Consider the following 15,596-nt stretch of genomic DNA (forward strand, 5'->3'; position numbering starts at 1 on the left):
AGTATGGTTAATTTACAACATTGTATAAGTTTCAGGTGTACCACAGATGATTCAGTAATGCATGTGTATGTGTGTGTGTGTGTGTGTGTGTTAATCACTCAGTCGTGTCCGACCCTGCGACCCCATGGACTTGTCAGGCTCCTCTATCCATAGAATTCTCCAGGCAAGAATACTGGAGTGGGTTGCCATTCCCTTCTCCAGGGGATCTTCCTGATCCAGGGATCAAACCCTGGTCTCCTGTGTTACAGGCAGATTCTTTACCATCTGAGCCACTAGGGAAGCCCCCTCAGTTATGCATATATACCTATATATCTATCCTTTTTCAGATTCTTTTCCATCATAAACTATCACAAGACAATGAATACAGTTCCCTGTGCTATGCAGTAGATCCTTGTTGCTTATCTGTTTTATAGCGTGTATCTGTAGCGTGTATCTGTTAATCCCAAACTCCTAATCTATCCCTCCCCCACTTCCCCTTTGGTAATCATCAATTTGTTTTCAGAAGAGACAATTTTAAAATACCCTCTTTGGGGGGATAAAATCCTCCCTCAGCCTCCCTCTGGGTAGCTTGGAGATGCCGAGACCCAGTGCCCTTCATCTTCCCAAAGGAGGCCTCCCCCATCAGAGGAGGTGACGGTCATGACCATTATCAAGCTTCTTTGCTGTCCCAGGCTGGGCATTGCATATGAACTGCTTCAGTGCGACCTATAAAGGAGGCATGATCCCCGTTTTGTAGATGAAGGAACAGGCTGAGCGGTGTGTCTGAGGTCCGGCAGTGAGTCCATGGGGTCAGCCACCAGGCAGCCAGGTCTGGCCAACTCCAAGTGCAATGCTCCCGTGAGCACTCCATCACCCGCCCCCCGCCCCAGCCCCGAGCCTCCCTCCCAAGAACTCTGCAGGGAGCTGCAGTCGTTCTGGGGCCCCAGTAGGGAGTGTGGGAGGTAGGGCTAGAGCTCACAGCCGGGTCACATCTTTGTTTATGGAAACTCTCTCTGTCCAGGATCTTTACGCGTTAGACCTGGAGCCCTACCGCTACTCGGGGGTGAACCTGACAGGATTCCGGATCCTCAACGTGGACAATCCCCACGTCTCGGCCATCGTGGAGAAGTGGTCCATGGAGCGGCTGCAGGCGGCTCCCCGGGCGGAGTCTGGCCTGTTGGACGGAGTGATGATGGTACTGCCGCTGGATGGGCCAGACCTGGGGCTCCCCTCCCTCCCTTCCTTCCTTCCCTTCTTCTCTCCCTCCTGCCTGTTTCTTTTTTTCCCTCCCACCACTTCCCACTTTAAGACTTACCCTGTGTCTGCTAGACCTTAGGCCCAGGGCCAGGGACACACAAAGAAATCAGACGCAGCCCCCACTCCCCCACCCAAGTGTGGGAGCGCAGGCACATAAACAGACGGTTACGGAGAGTGGGCATAATGTCCTGGACGTGGAGGGCTTTCAGCTGTGGTGGGCAGGAAGCTGGGGAGGCTAGAAAGGTGAAGGTGTGGGCAGGGCCAGGCAACAGGGAGACGCCGGGGGTGGAGGGCCTGGCAGAGAAGATCTGAGCTGCAGAGGGAGGGAGTCAGGTGTCTGCAGAGCTGCAGAGACACCCAAAGCCCAGCCTCTCATCAGGAGCCATGACAGGGTCACCTCCAGGGCCTTTCCCTCTCCAGGACACCGGGCCTTTGGCGGGGGAGATACAGGGAGACAGGGAAGGTTGGGGCTGAGGGCTCTCAGGGCCCGAGCCACTCTCAGGCAGCCCTGGGCCTCCCCTGCAGACGGACGCGGCCTTGCTGTATGATGCCGTCCACATCGTGTCTGTATGCTACCAGCGGGCACCCCAGATGACCGTGAACTCCTTGCAGTGCCACCGGCACAAGGCCTGGCGCTTCGGCGGCCGCTTCATGAACTTCATCAAGGAGGTGAGTGGCCCCCGCACCCCCCACCAGGGCCATCTCCTGGGGGCCACGGAGCAGTCAAGGGTCCAAGTCTGGGAGTCCAGTCCATGTGAACTTGGGCCGGAGCTTGTTTCCTTAGGTGCAAATGAGCTCAGCAGGGACCAGTCTTACAAAGTGACAGAGAGGCTGGGTTCTTGGCACATAGTAGGTGCTCAGTAGGTGGTCAGCATTGTCAGCAGGACACAGCCTGGGCTTAGAACAGCAGAGCGTCTTTGCCTCCAGCTGTGTGACCTCAGGCGAGCTAGAGTACCTTGCTGAGCCTCAGTTGCCCCATCTGTAAAGGGGGTATGAAGCATGCCCATCTCGTGCAGATGCTGTGAGGACAAAATGAGGCATCATGTGGACAGGCTTAGTGCTGAGGGCAGAGGCAGCTCGGTAACTAGTAATCGGCCCCACAAACTCCTCTTCACATCATGGGCCCATCAGCCTGCGGTCCCTAGTGGGACCTGGCTCTCCTGGCGCCATGGCAACTGTGAAGAAGTCCCAACCGATTAAAAAAACCAGAGAACATGTCCTGCCGCCGAGAAGATGACCATGGAGACTCACAGTGCCCAAGTTTCCTTTCAGACTCTCCACCACGGTCATCCTTACGAATGCAGAGTTTATTGTTTCCATTTTACAGGTGGGGACACCCAGGCCTGGGTTTATACCCTGGCTCCATGACAACAAGCTGTGTGACTTTGGGGGAGATGATTAACTCTTGAATCCTCAGTCTCCTCAACTGTAAAATAGGTATAGTAAGAGTTCCTGCCTCAAAGCATTGTTGAAAAAACAGCGTGAAAAACTGTAAGCAAAGCACATAGCCCAAGACTGGGCAGAGTCAAGTCCCAGTAATGGTAGATGAGGAAGGTACGTAGAGGTGAGATCTAGGCATGTAGGGGTGAGATCCCTGGGTCAGAAGGAGTGACCTGTCCAGGGCAATGTCAAGTGCAGTTAGGAGAAACCCCCTACGAGGGCTTTGCATAGACCATGCCTTTGTAGCCATCACAATGAACCAGGAATGAGGCAGACTGCTTTGAGAGTTCATTCAATTCATTTATTCAAAAATAGCTATGTGTGTGGGTCTGCTGAGTGGCCAGCACTGAGCCTGTGCTGGGGATCCTGTGGGGTTAAAACAGCCTGGCAACTGCACAGACCTCACCTCCCAGGGAGACGTCAATCAAGGCCATCCATTAGTGAATGTAATCCCATATGCAAAGGAAGACAACACAATGAGGGTAAATAACAAAGAAACCCACCACTCAGCAGACGGGGCTGCTTCCCTAGAGGTCCCAGTTCAGCGTTACTGCTTGGGACAAGGGCAGTGACACCTCCTGCATTTTAGAATGACACTAAAAGGCACATTGCTTTAGAGTCTGATACACATGCCTTTGGGCTTGTCTCTGCCTCTTCCCAGCTGTGTGGTTTTATGCAAACTCCTGGACATTCCCAAGTGTCAGTTTCCTCGCCTGGCAAACCATTTTGTAGTCCCCGTGAGGGAGCATTTAAGTCCTTGGCACCGGTTCCCTCACCCCTAGAAGAGACTCTGGTGTCAGTTGTTTTGGTAGAAGAGGACCATGAGGGTTCCTTCTCATCCAACCCCTCAAAACTGTAGAGGAAGTCTGATTGTCCAATGCCCTGAGGCAGGCCTGGCTGGCCTGCACAGTCATCAGCTTGTTCTCGCGGAGCATGGAGACCTCACACCCCGCCCCCTGAGCCTCCTTCCTCTGCAGGCCGCCAACCCAGTGGCCAGAGACTGGCGTGGGTTTTTCAGTGACCGGGGCCACAACTCTAAGACCCTTAGGAGCCAGACATAAGTGACTTTGAAGCTTTTTAGCGGTGTGACCTTAGACAAGCTACTGAACCTCTCTGTGTCCTCCGGCACAGTGGAGATAACAGTGTGGTCATAGGTGTGGGTCATGATGTGTGAAGTGCTTAGGACGGTGCCTGACACAGAGCAGATGCTGAGCTGATTAGCTATTACTGTTTCTACCATCACGACTGTCTTTACAGGGGCTTGCTCCCTGGTGGGTTTCCAGCTTCAGAGGATCTCCAGGCCACAGAGCTTCAGAGAACCCCCTAGAGTGCTCGAGGCTCAGTCCTGAAGCCCCAAAGGGAGCAGATGGCTTGCAGAGCAGAAAGGCGCCTCCCACCCCCGGACTGACGTGCCCTGCTGGAGTATCCAACCCTCCTGTTGCCTGGCCCCAGCCCAGTGAATAGCCCTCACCACACACTCTCCTTGACACAGTAGTTTCAGAAACGTCTTTGCCTTAACTCCTTGTGGGGGAAGCGGAGACCGAGGCCCAGAGCCCTACAGCTGGCCACCCTCAAGACCCAGGCCCCCGACTGAGCCCAGCACCCGGTCTTCCCTCAGACCATTTCCAAGTCTCCCATCTCCCCATCTGACTGCGTGACAGTAAATCATTTTAAAGACTTGGCATTTCCGAGAGGAGCTAGAAAATACCAGGCCGGAGTTCAGAGCTTGTGAAGCATCTTTCATTTAGCGAGTCCTGCGCGGCAGCTGAAAGGGGCGGGAGGGCTGGGAAATGTCACGGGGCGGAGCTCCAGCGGCCCCCTGGCCTGGCCCTGCCCCTGCCTGCCCGCCCACAGACAGGCCGCACACCTGCTGACATTTAAGTCCTCTGGAGCTGACGGGGAGGAAGGCTTCCCTCCAGCGCAGGTTTGAAGACACCAGCTATGATTTCCCCAGGGACCTGGGGAGGTAGCCTGAGGGGGCGGGGCGCAGGCAGAGGAGGGGGCAGATGGAGAGGCTGGGGAACCTCAAGGGAGCGGAGCTTCCCTGTGAGGTCATACACAGTGGCCTTCACCTTCTCTGGTGCATTTTTAATTGAAGTAAAATAGTGTATGGGCTTCCCTGGTAGCTCGGAGGTAAAGAATCTGCCTGCCAATGTAGGAGAGGCGGGTTCGATCCCTAGGTCGGGAAGATCCCCTGGAGAAGGAAATGGCAACCCACCCCTTGCCTGGAAAAATCCATGGACAGAGGAGCCTGGCGGGCTATAGTTCATGGGGTCGCTAAGAGTCGGACACGCCTGAGCGACTAAACAAGAACAAAACAGTGTATGATGTGTAAGTTTCAGGTGTATGACATTATAGCTCCATATCTGTGTACGTTACAAAGTAGCCCCCGCTGAAGGTCTGGTTACCATCTATCACCATACAGTTGACCCCCCACACTTTATGCCCACCCCAACCCGGTGCCTCTCTGTTAACCACCAATCTGTTCTCTGAATCAGAGGCATCTTTAAATCTCCATCCCCAAGTCCAGTCCGCAGTTTCCTGGGCTTCATAAACTCTCCCCACTCGACGTGGACACCGTGACCCCCGCCCTTCAGCTCTGCTCAGCACAGAGGGGATCTGCCTGGCACCAGCACTGCTTGGGACCTGCAGAGCTCAGCCTCTCTTTGAGCCTCAGTGGCCATGACCGTGAAATAGAGGCAAGCACGACACCCACCTGATCGGACTGTGATGCAAACCAGATGAGCTCATGCGGGGAAGTTAATCACGGACAAGCCTTCTGTGATAGGGTTTCTAGGGAGGCCTGGGCGGTGGCCCACGTGATCATCCTCCCCCCTGCCCCCAGCCAAGGGCCAGCTCTAATCCAAAGGAGCCCCACAGGAGGAAGGGACAAAGGAGAAATCAGAGCTGGGGTTTCGTGTTCCAGGCACTGTGCTAAGCCCTTTATACACCTTTGTCACCACCTGTGAAGTAGGTCATTGTCCTCTTCCTGAAGCTCAGAGAGGTTGGATGCCTTATGCAAAGTCCATGTTCCACCCGCTTTTGATTTCCAGCCCCCTGGAGCCCTTCGAGGTGTACCCCTCTGCCTGAGCTAGCATAACACACGCCGTCTACGTCCTTATACACAAGACTTTACAGTGCCAGGTGGCTGCCCAAGTGCTCAAAGATTCCCATGGGTTTTAGCTTCAGTCTACAGGTGGGCCTTCAGGGATCCAGGAACCCATGAACTTGTGTGTTGTATTGTGTAAGCTTGGGTGCTGGGGAAACCTCAGCCATGGAGAGGCTATAGAGCCTTCTTCAGAATCTGCAGGGATCATGACCCCAGTGGGGTGAGGCACCTACTGAGCCCATCTCCCAGGGCTGCTGCAGAGGCTGCATGGGGTGAGTGGTAGGAAGGTCCTTATAGCTAATGCCCACCAGAGAGGTATTGGCTAGAAGGGGAGATGGCAAACTTTCTGTACAAAGGGCCAGATAGAAAATATTTTGGACTTTGCAGACCAGGGCTTCCCAGGTGGCTCAGTGATAAAGAATCTGCCTACCAATACAGGAGACGCAGGTTCGATCCCTGGGTCAGAAAGATACTCTGTAGTAGGAAATGGCAACTTACTCCAGTATTCTTGCCTGGAGAATTCCATAGACAGAGGCGCCTGGCGGGCTATAGTCCATGGTCGTGGCATACATACCATCTAATGGGTGTCACAAAGACTCAGACACAACTTAGAAACTAAAAAACAGCAACAGACTGGACAGTCTCTACTGCAACTATTCAACTCTGAAGCTACCGCACAAAAGCAGCCGGAGACAATAAGTAAATTCATGGGTGTGACTTTAACAGGAAATGGATCCAGGTGTATCACCAGCCATGGCTTGCCAATCCTGGCGTTAGAAGATGGAGCCCATCTCAGTTTAGACCTGTATCTTTTCTGAACCTCTGCCTGCCTCTCTCTGTTCATGATGCTAAAAGCAAGAAAAAGTAGCAAAAGCTACCATTTATTCAGGGCTCAGGTTGTACCTATGGACATGAATCTGAACCGACTCTGGGAGACAGTGAGGGACAAGGAAGTCTGGCATGCTGCAGTTCATGGAGTTGTGGAGAGTCAGACATGATTTAGCTATTAAGCAATAAAAACAACAGGTTGTACCAGGCACCATTCTCAGTTTTTCATGAGACCTACTTCATTCTGCCCTCATAGTGTTTTGGTAAAATGGGTACTGTTATTAGTTCCATTTTACAGATGAGGAAACTGAGGCAGCACGGCAGAATGAAATCCCCAGGTCACACAGCTAACTGAAGTTGGACCCTGTATTCTGACCCCAGTTTTTAACCAGGACATGGGTGGAGCTGGGGTGAGAGACCTGCTCTGTCACCCCTGGCTCTCTGGGGATTACTCTGAGTGTCTGGTCCTATAGCCAGAGCTGGCTTGGCCCCTTGACTTTCTGCCCCTCGGCAGGTCTCACCTGCCACAGTCTACCCACTTGCCTCCTTGCCCCTCCCTGGGGACCTGACATGGACCGAACTACCCCCTTCTCATGGCTTCAAGGTGGGGGCTCATCTGAGCACATCTGAGATCGATGTTGTACACGAGAAGGTGCAAGTGTAACGCTGGCTAAAGAGCATAATAGAATTTATGGAAATCGCTGGCTCGCACCACAGCCCTAGCAATGATGGAGGTGATTATTAATTAATCATGGTCTTGGGGGAACAGTATCAGTGCAAGGAGTAATTAAAATGAAGCATTGTACAGTTGTACCGAATGATGATTTATGAGCCCGAGGAATTGCCGCTCTGCCCTCTCCCCTCCGGCAGGCTCAATGGGAAGGATTAACTGGACGGATTGTTTTCAACAAAACCAGTGGCTTACGGACGGATTTCGATCTGGACATCATCAGCTTGAAGGAAGATGGCCTGGAGAAGGTGTGTGAGCTCAGGAGTGAGAGGGTGGGCCAAGGAACAGGGGCTTTTAAATCCCCCATGATAGATCCCAGGCAGAGACCCTGAGCAAGGGGGCAAGCCCCCATCCAGCTGCCCGCTCTGGGCTCAACATGACCCAATGTGGCCACTGCCTTGGCCCCTCCTGGCCTTCTCAACCTGGAGGGGTACAGAGCCCGATGGCCTGCCCGTGGCAGATACTCAAATGATCACCCTGTCAGCAAGGGCCATCAGAGAGAGGCTTAACCTGGGAAAGGCTCATGGGACAGACGGACCGTCTCTAGGTCCTCTGTCATGGGGTAGAGGGACAGACGTGTCCTTGGGTAGGAGAAACTCTCTAATGACCCACGGATGCCTGCCTAGGGAGTAGTGAGCTCACTGTCCCTGGAGACATTTCAGCAAAACTGAACAAAGGGATGGCTTGTCTGGGAGATTGGAGGTGATTCTTACCCTTGGAGAGAGGTTGAAGCACATGGATTCTGAACTCCCCATGCTAAGTTTCTAAGGCCTCTGTGATTCCGGGAATTACAAGGAAAGCAGGCCCACAGGGCTGGCCTCCCATCCAGCTACCATAGAAATGATCGTAATGGGGCCAGTTCTGACCCCTGGGAACCATAAGCAATATTGTGACAAAGTCAGGCTGCTGGGCTTAGAAGGGGATTTAACATCAGCCCTGATTCTCAGCATTTTCTCGGACCTCAGGACTAAAGCCTAGCCACACCCACTGGTCCCTGGGAGCCACCAGGGCATCTCTCCAACCCTGGGAGAGGGGGCGTAAAAAGTGCAGAAGTGGAGGGGCCACCCCTGGGGTCTCTGATCCTTCAGGGGCCCTTGATTCCTCTCCTCTCTTCCCCTGCCCTCCCTGGCCCAGGTCTCCTCTGTGGATTTTTTTTAGCACCCCAGCCTGGCTTCCCAATTCCACTCCTGGACCCTCCGTCCGTCCCGAGTGCACACACAGATGAAGTTACCCAATGCACAGCTCTGCTCTGCCCTGGGACTGTGCGTGGCTCCCCAGTGCCGAGGCATTCAGCATCTGCCTCTCACCCCGGCCTTGAAGAGTCTCCAGGAAATGCCCCGATTTCCTCTCCAGGACTAGTCTCCACTGCCCCCCAAACATTCCTCAAGGTCCAGCCACACGCCCTCCCTCCTGCACCTCTAGGCCTTGGCCCATGCCATCTCTCCAGTTGTAGGAATGGCCTATGTTTCCTTGGTTTGTTCCCACAGGCACAAACCCAGCTCTGCCTGGGTTGTACTTTGTGGCCAAGGTGATGCCATTGAGTCCTGTGTTTCCCATGGACTCATGGGGCCACTGTGCTGCGGCCAGGTGGCCGGGGCAACCTCACCACTCCCCTGCTACTCTCAGCCACTTATAGCACCAGTCCCCTAAGGACAAGGTGCTACACCCTCTGCTCCTAAGATGATGATCCAGCCCTGTTGGTCTAACTCTACTCAAACTATAGCTTATCAAGCACTCTGCCAGCTCCTATTTAAACTCCTGCAGTGCTGGGGAGCCTGCTTCCCCTGCTGGCAGGACCACTGTAATAGTTGTCACTCCAGTAGCTGTCTCATTTTTGCTCTCTCAACTGTCCGTCTCTGGGGATAGCCTAAAATCCTGAGGATGGCAATTAGATGGCAGGTATGCCACCCCCTCCCACTCTCGTATCGATGGTCGGCATCAGTAATTGCCCATCAGAGCACATTTGCCATCTCAGCCTACCCACAGCTCCTACCAGCCCTCCAGCAACTGCACTCAGACCACAGCTAATGCTCCGGAAAACCCCTCTACTATGCCTAGACACCGGCTGACCTGCAGAGGCCCCACCAGAGGCTCCTGGTCACAGCCTCCCAGATCATGGGCAGAGAGTCTCTGAAAGCTGGATCCTCCTCGGTCTTAGCTGTTCTCCCATCCCCATGGGACTTGGGGTAGGAGTTCAATAGCTGCTTGCTGGAGTCAGGGTTCCTGCTGGTCACTTGGCTGCCCGCCAGCTGTTTGTTGAGAGCTTTCTGCACCCAGGCCTGCCACTAGGGTCCCTCATGCTGGGGCTGGGCTCTGCACTTGGCCCCCTTGAGAGAAGAGCCTCTTTGACGCTGTCTGCTTGTTTTCTCTCTTCTGGGCTCTGGAGGGTGAGGTCTGCATAGAGAGAGATGCTGCCCAGAGAGGGTGCTGAGCCCCCAAACACAGCCATTCTGCCTCTCATCACTTCTCTCTCATCACTTCTGTTTACTAAGCCAGGTCATAGCTGATCCAGCCAGCTCCAGCCAGTGGCTTTGGGGGGATTAAGGCAGAATTACCCAAGCATAATTACATGTCTCTCTGCTATCTCCTTTGCACAGCTCTCTTAATGGGATGTTTGCATTCAGCCTCCCTGTTTAATTGATTAGGTTTCCTGAGTGCCATCCCCCCCGCCCCAACCAACTGGGCCAAGGACAGGATGGTCAGGCCAGAACCTCCCTTGAGAGGTGCTGAGATGGGCACAGAGAGGGGTCGAGTTGGGTCCCAAAGGATCTTCAAGAGACCCAGGGCTTGAGACCCATTTGTAAACTTGATCTTCCCTTGCCTCCTTCCAGCCCCAGGCCTGACATTCACAAAGGCACTATGCAGACTAGAGATTATGCCACTTCAGCCAGAGCATCTGCCAACTTTAGGTGTAAAACTACAAAACAAACTGCCTTCAAATCCAGTGGCATCCACTGCCCTCTGTGAGGGTTTTCCCTCTGTCTGCCACCCCCTGAAATAGCCGCAAAGACCAGCATCCTGCCCAGGCTGAATTCCTGCACAAAACACATCTCCTTGTCCTTCTGCACATGCCTAGGGAACATCTCCCTCGCTCCAGGCCCTGTCCTGGGCTCTGGAGGGCATCTGGCCCCAGAGCTGGCACAGGCTGAGACCCAGTGAATGAGCAACTGGTGCCTAGCTCTTCCCTAGGAGGCGGGAGCCGCCACCCCACCCCCAACCCCCCGCCCACACCCAGACTTGGGATGACTCTGACCTTATCACTAACTTGACTTCATGGCATCTGCTCCACCCCAGGCTGGCTTCCACTGTGCTCCCTGGGCTATCCTTATCTTCTTCTTCTCCCTCTGCATTTCCCTTCCTTCTGGGATGGGTTTGCCAGCAAATGGGGAAGGAGGAGAATTCAGGAGACTCAGCATCTTGGGGGCTTCCTCTGGGAAGGAGGAAGGCAGCAGGGTTGTCAGAAAAGTTGGCTCAAAACTTGTCAGCAATGACAATGCTCCTGAAAGGTGGGAACAAGATGAGTTGCTTGCTGATGTGAAGAAAGGATGGAGACACTGTGGACTCAGCCCCTGTACTGCGTCTGTCTGTCCATCCAGGTGGGAGTGTGGAGTCCTGCCGAGGGGCTCAATATCACGGAGGTCGCCAAAGGCCGAGGCCCTAATGTCACCGACTCTCTGACAAACAGGTCTCTCATCGTCACCACCGTGCTGGTAAGAGCTACAGCCCTGCGGGAGGCCCCCTGTGAACTGGGAGATGGGCTGGCCACTGAGGCTAGAGGGACCCCTCCACCACCCCGCCCAGCATAGACCAGCTGCCTCTTATGGGGCTGCTGAGAGGCTGGAAGATAAGGGAGGGGAACTGCAGAAAGCTGGAAACACTGAGGGTCCCTCAGAAAGCCCCCAGAGAGAAGTTGAACCAAAGCAATACTGCTCGCGGCCACAGGTCAGAGACACCAGGAGGTAACTGGGCTGTCTCTTCCCAAAGGCAGAGCGGGCTGGCCCTCCTGCCTGGACCTGCTTGGCCAGCCCCTGCTCCAGAGGCCTGTGTGTTTGCATCCCATTCCCACCCGCTCCCGGAGCCCCTGACGCCTGTGTGGGAACTGTGACGGGTGGAAGGAAGGAGGGGTGACCTGCTCTCTGCACCAGGACCTGAGTCTGCTTCTTCCACCCCAGTTCCCAGGAAAAAGGCCCTTCCCAGCAGTCCCCCACCCCAGCCTGGCAGGTGCTATGGTCATACCCAGAGAGCCCAGTGGGTGCAGTGGGCCCTCACATGTGCCACCCCCACAGTGTCCTGACCCAAGTGCTCCTGGCCATGGCCATTCTCCCTGCCCTCCTCCCTCCACTGCCCTGCACTAAATAGCGTGTCCTTCTTCTGACCATTTAAACCCAAGGAATTGCTCCTGGGGTCTCCCAAGCTCCGTGCATCTTAGAGCTCAGGGTGAGCAGGACACCCAGGCAGTTGGCCTCCTTTGGCCACCACTGTGCCCACTCCGTGTGCACCAGCCCCTCCTGGGAAGCCTCCAGGGTGTCCAGAGGCTCAGGACCCACACTCTCAGAGGCGCAGCACTGCGCTTGGGACCCAAGCTGGACCAGGGGGCAGCCCGGTCACAGCCCAGTGTATTCTGACCAAAGACCCTTTGAGGACAATCTGGCCCCAGTCAGCTTCTCCTTGTAATGAAGCAAATCTGTCAGGACCACGAGCTGAGGATATTCTCAACCAAAAAAAAAAGGGAGCCCAACCCAGTTCGGAGCACTTAGATAGAGTAAGGCTGTCACAGGATGGAACCTGGGAGCAGGGCTGGGAACCCCACTCTGGCCCTTCCATGGCACTCAGACAAGGCTTGTCCTGCCTGCCTTCCACCAGCGGCAGCTCAGCCAGGCCCTGTGTCCTCTCTCTAGTGCTAGATATTTGCTCAGTGACTGGGTGTTGGACACCATGGAGGAAGAAGGGATAGCACATTTCATTCTCCCAAGAATCCAGTGAGCAGTGGACTCCAGAGGCACTGTCAGCATCTGAGGAGCAATTTTAACCTTGGACCTCATCCTCAATCTCCAGGCTTATGACTATTAAGACGATCCACGTTAAAGGTGATGGAGCCCTAAGAGTTCTGAACATGTTGCTGATGGGGTCAGCAGAAGGCTGGGGAGACACCTCCCCACCCCCACCTTTTGGGAGTGAGACCCCCACCGGTATCTTCCCCAAAACCATACATCTTGCCTGCCTTACTGATTGACTTTTTGTTAACTAAATAAAATACAAATATCAAACTATAAAACCAGTGAGTCAAAAGATCTCATCAGGAACAGGGGAAAAAGTATAAAAAATAAATTAAAGACTAAAAATAAAATAAGCTATAAAGATATATTGGATAGCACAGGGAATATAGCCAATATTTTATAATAACTATAAATCGGGTATAACCTTTAAAAATTGTGAATCATCATATTGTACACTTATAAGTTATATAATAAATAAAAAAGAATAAAGCAAAAAAGATTAAAAATAAAAAGACATAAATAAAAGGAGCAAAAGGGATAGAAGGAAGAGTGATGAGCAATTAAAGGAATATTGATGTGGATAAAAATAGAAAGGATAAAAGGAGAGTTGAAGGAGGACAAAATAAAGGTTAAAAGGAAGGTAATAAAGAGAGAAATGAAAATAAGGGGTGAGATTAAAAGGAAAGCTACCCAGAGAGAGGAAAAATTAAAATAAATAATTAACAGCTCCAGCTAGAGAAGGTGAAAAATGTAAAACCGAAATGTCAGAAAGCAAAAGGATAAAAGTGTGACAAAGCTAAAATATAAAAGGGTAAAAATAAAATAATAAAAAGGTGGTAAAAGATTAAAAGCGGAGCTGCATAAAATGTGAGATATAAATAAAACACTTTTCAGAAGACAAGATTAAAAAAAGGTAGAACTGGTACGCTCGGAGAGATTAGGAGAGATGATTAAATGAACAGAGATGATTCAGCCACAAAACAATACTCTCACGTAACAGGAGAGCTAAAGATAATACAGCAGAAGAATGCAAAATATACACCCTTCAGAGACCACAGGTTAAGTTTTATTAAAGTGTCAGGAGCCTGGTTTAAAGGGCATAAGACCCTTCTTCTGCAGAGCCGCAGGGCATTTATGTACACCCACAGGGGCAGAATCCCGCAGACCTTCTGTGCTCCTCTCACACCCTTTAGCCAATACTAGAAGCTTCCCTGATAGCTCAGTTGGTAAAGAATCTGCCTGCAGTGCAGGAGATCCTGGTTCGATTCCTGGGTTGGGAAGATTCCCTGGAGAAGGGATAAGGCTACCCACTCCAGTATTCTGGCCTGGAGAATTCCATGGACTATACAGTCCATGGGGTCGCAAAGGGTTGGACACAACTGAGCGAATTTCACCTTCACTTTCAGAAGCTTCTTCCAGGGCTTCCCAGGTGGCACTGGGAAAAGAGTCCACCTGCCAATACAGGAGGAATGAGACACGGGTTTGACCCCTGGGTTGGGCCGATCCCCTAGAGAGCAGCATGGCGACCTACTCCAGCCTTCTTGCCTCAAACATTTCATGGACAGAGGAGGCTGGGGGACTACAGTCCGTAGGGCTGCAGAGTCAGACACAAGTTGCAGAGTCAGACTCGACTGAAGCGTGGAAGCTTCTTGCCGAAGTCCCGACCTGCTGCGCCCAGTTGCTCGCTGAGGGTCCTGCTGGCTCCCAGCATCCTCCAGAGAAGGAGAGAAGCCCCCCTTGGCCGGCAGCCTGGACACAGCTCCCTCCGGCCCCCTGCCCCTCATCTGGGCAAACATGAGCCCAGCAGCTCTTGGGGACATGCAAGAGTGACCAGAACACAGCAGTCAGACAGTGAGGTGCTTAAGAGACTCAGACCTTTGCATCTGAGTGCTGGCTGTACCGTTCACTAACTGTATGATCCTGAGAAATCGCTTCGTCCATCTGTGCCTCTCTTTCCTTATCTGCAAAAGAGAGGTGATACTAACTGTATCTACTTCATGGAGTTGAAAGAATGAATGATTAAATAGAATAAATGGCACAGGGGACTTCCCTGGCAGCCCAGGGGTTAAGACTTCACCTTCCAATGCAGAAGATGTGGGTTCGATCCCTGATCAGGGAGCTAATATCCGCATGACTCGTGGCCAAAGAACCAAACATAAAACAGAATAGTATAACAACATTCAATGAAGACTTTAAAAAACGGTCCACATCAAAAAATATCTTAAAACAATAAATAAAAATAAATGGTACAGGCTGGATGCTGTCAAGTAATGGCTGCTATTGGTATTATTGATTACAGATCCAGTCCCCAGTAAGCTCAGGTTTAATACAATCAGCATGGTGAGTGTGCTAGAGAAAACCTCTGCTTCCGTCCACAAGCAGGGCCCTGGACGTCACTGAAGACTGGCCCCTGACTGTGGTCACAGAGGTTATCTCTGTCTAGCACAGGATGCGTCATACACGTTGAGCTAGGGTTCGAATGCCTTTCAGGCCGGGCTCTCTGCAGACCCCACCGCTCCCTCTTGCTCACTCTTGGCTGCTTCTTGCACAGGCAAATCCTGACTGGTCCCTGAAAGCACTAGGGTGTGAGCCACTCTCTTGCCTCTCATCTCCTGCTGAAACATAAAACTTCACATCCCAACCACCACCTCATCCCCTGCCCCAGCGGAGGTCTGAGCCCCTAGCTCTGACATTGTGATAATCCCCTTCCCTGAACTCCTTTGCCTTGACCCCAGACGTGGCTGCTGACCCACTTGAAGCAGATATGCCACCATCTTAACCACATTATGCAGTGTCAGATATTCACAGGGCCTGGTAGTGAGCCATGTCCAGCTCTTTCCAGCCCCACTGCCCAGAGATCACGGGGAATTGGGTCTGCTTCTTCCCTGAGAGAAGCCCAGTCTTTCCTGGAGGCAGGATGGGGACAGAGGATGTGACACACAGCCTTTACACTGGTCTCCAGGAAACTCTCTGTGTCTAGCTGAAAATGTCCTCAGAGTCCCCTGAAAGTCTCAGCGTGGTCTGTGCGTCCCAGAGCCTGGGATAGGGTGGGTGGGGGTGTGATGCTCTCAGCCTGGGCTTTGAAGGACAACACCACCAGTTGTGTGGAGTGGCCCAGCCTGGCCCAGCCCAGCTGCTCTGGGAAAAACCCCAACCCCATGCTTGGCAGCCTCAAAGCAGGGCCAGCACCTCCCGCAGAGAGCACTGGCCCCTGCCTCTCTGGAAGTGTGTTGTCAGGGCAACGGTGTTTTGAGTG

The 15,596-nt window shown here is 52.9% G+C and overlaps 1 protein-coding gene across 1 annotated transcript in view; it reads left to right on the forward strand.

Annotated features, from left to right (window-relative positions):
• The window catches only part of GRIK3 (glutamate ionotropic receptor kainate type subunit 3), a 237,996-nt gene that overhangs the window by 176,114 nt on the left and 46,286 nt on the right, over positions 1-15,596 (forward strand). Inside the window, exons 6-9 of the mRNA XM_065930182.1 lie at positions 1,001-1,174; positions 1,762-1,905; positions 7,484-7,591; positions 10,940-11,053. Coding sequence (XP_065786254.1) covers positions 1,001-1,174; positions 1,762-1,905; positions 7,484-7,591; positions 10,940-11,053 — 540 coding nt within the window. The remainder of the gene's footprint in view (positions 1-1,000; positions 1,175-1,761; positions 1,906-7,483; positions 7,592-10,939; positions 11,054-15,596) is intronic.

The sequence above is a fragment of the Muntiacus reevesi genome, chromosome 1 (genome assembly GCF_963930625.1).
Source record: "Muntiacus reevesi chromosome 1, mMunRee1.1, whole genome shotgun sequence".
In the NCBI taxonomy this organism is placed as follows: Eukaryota; Metazoa; Chordata; class Mammalia; order Artiodactyla; family Cervidae; genus Muntiacus; species Muntiacus reevesi.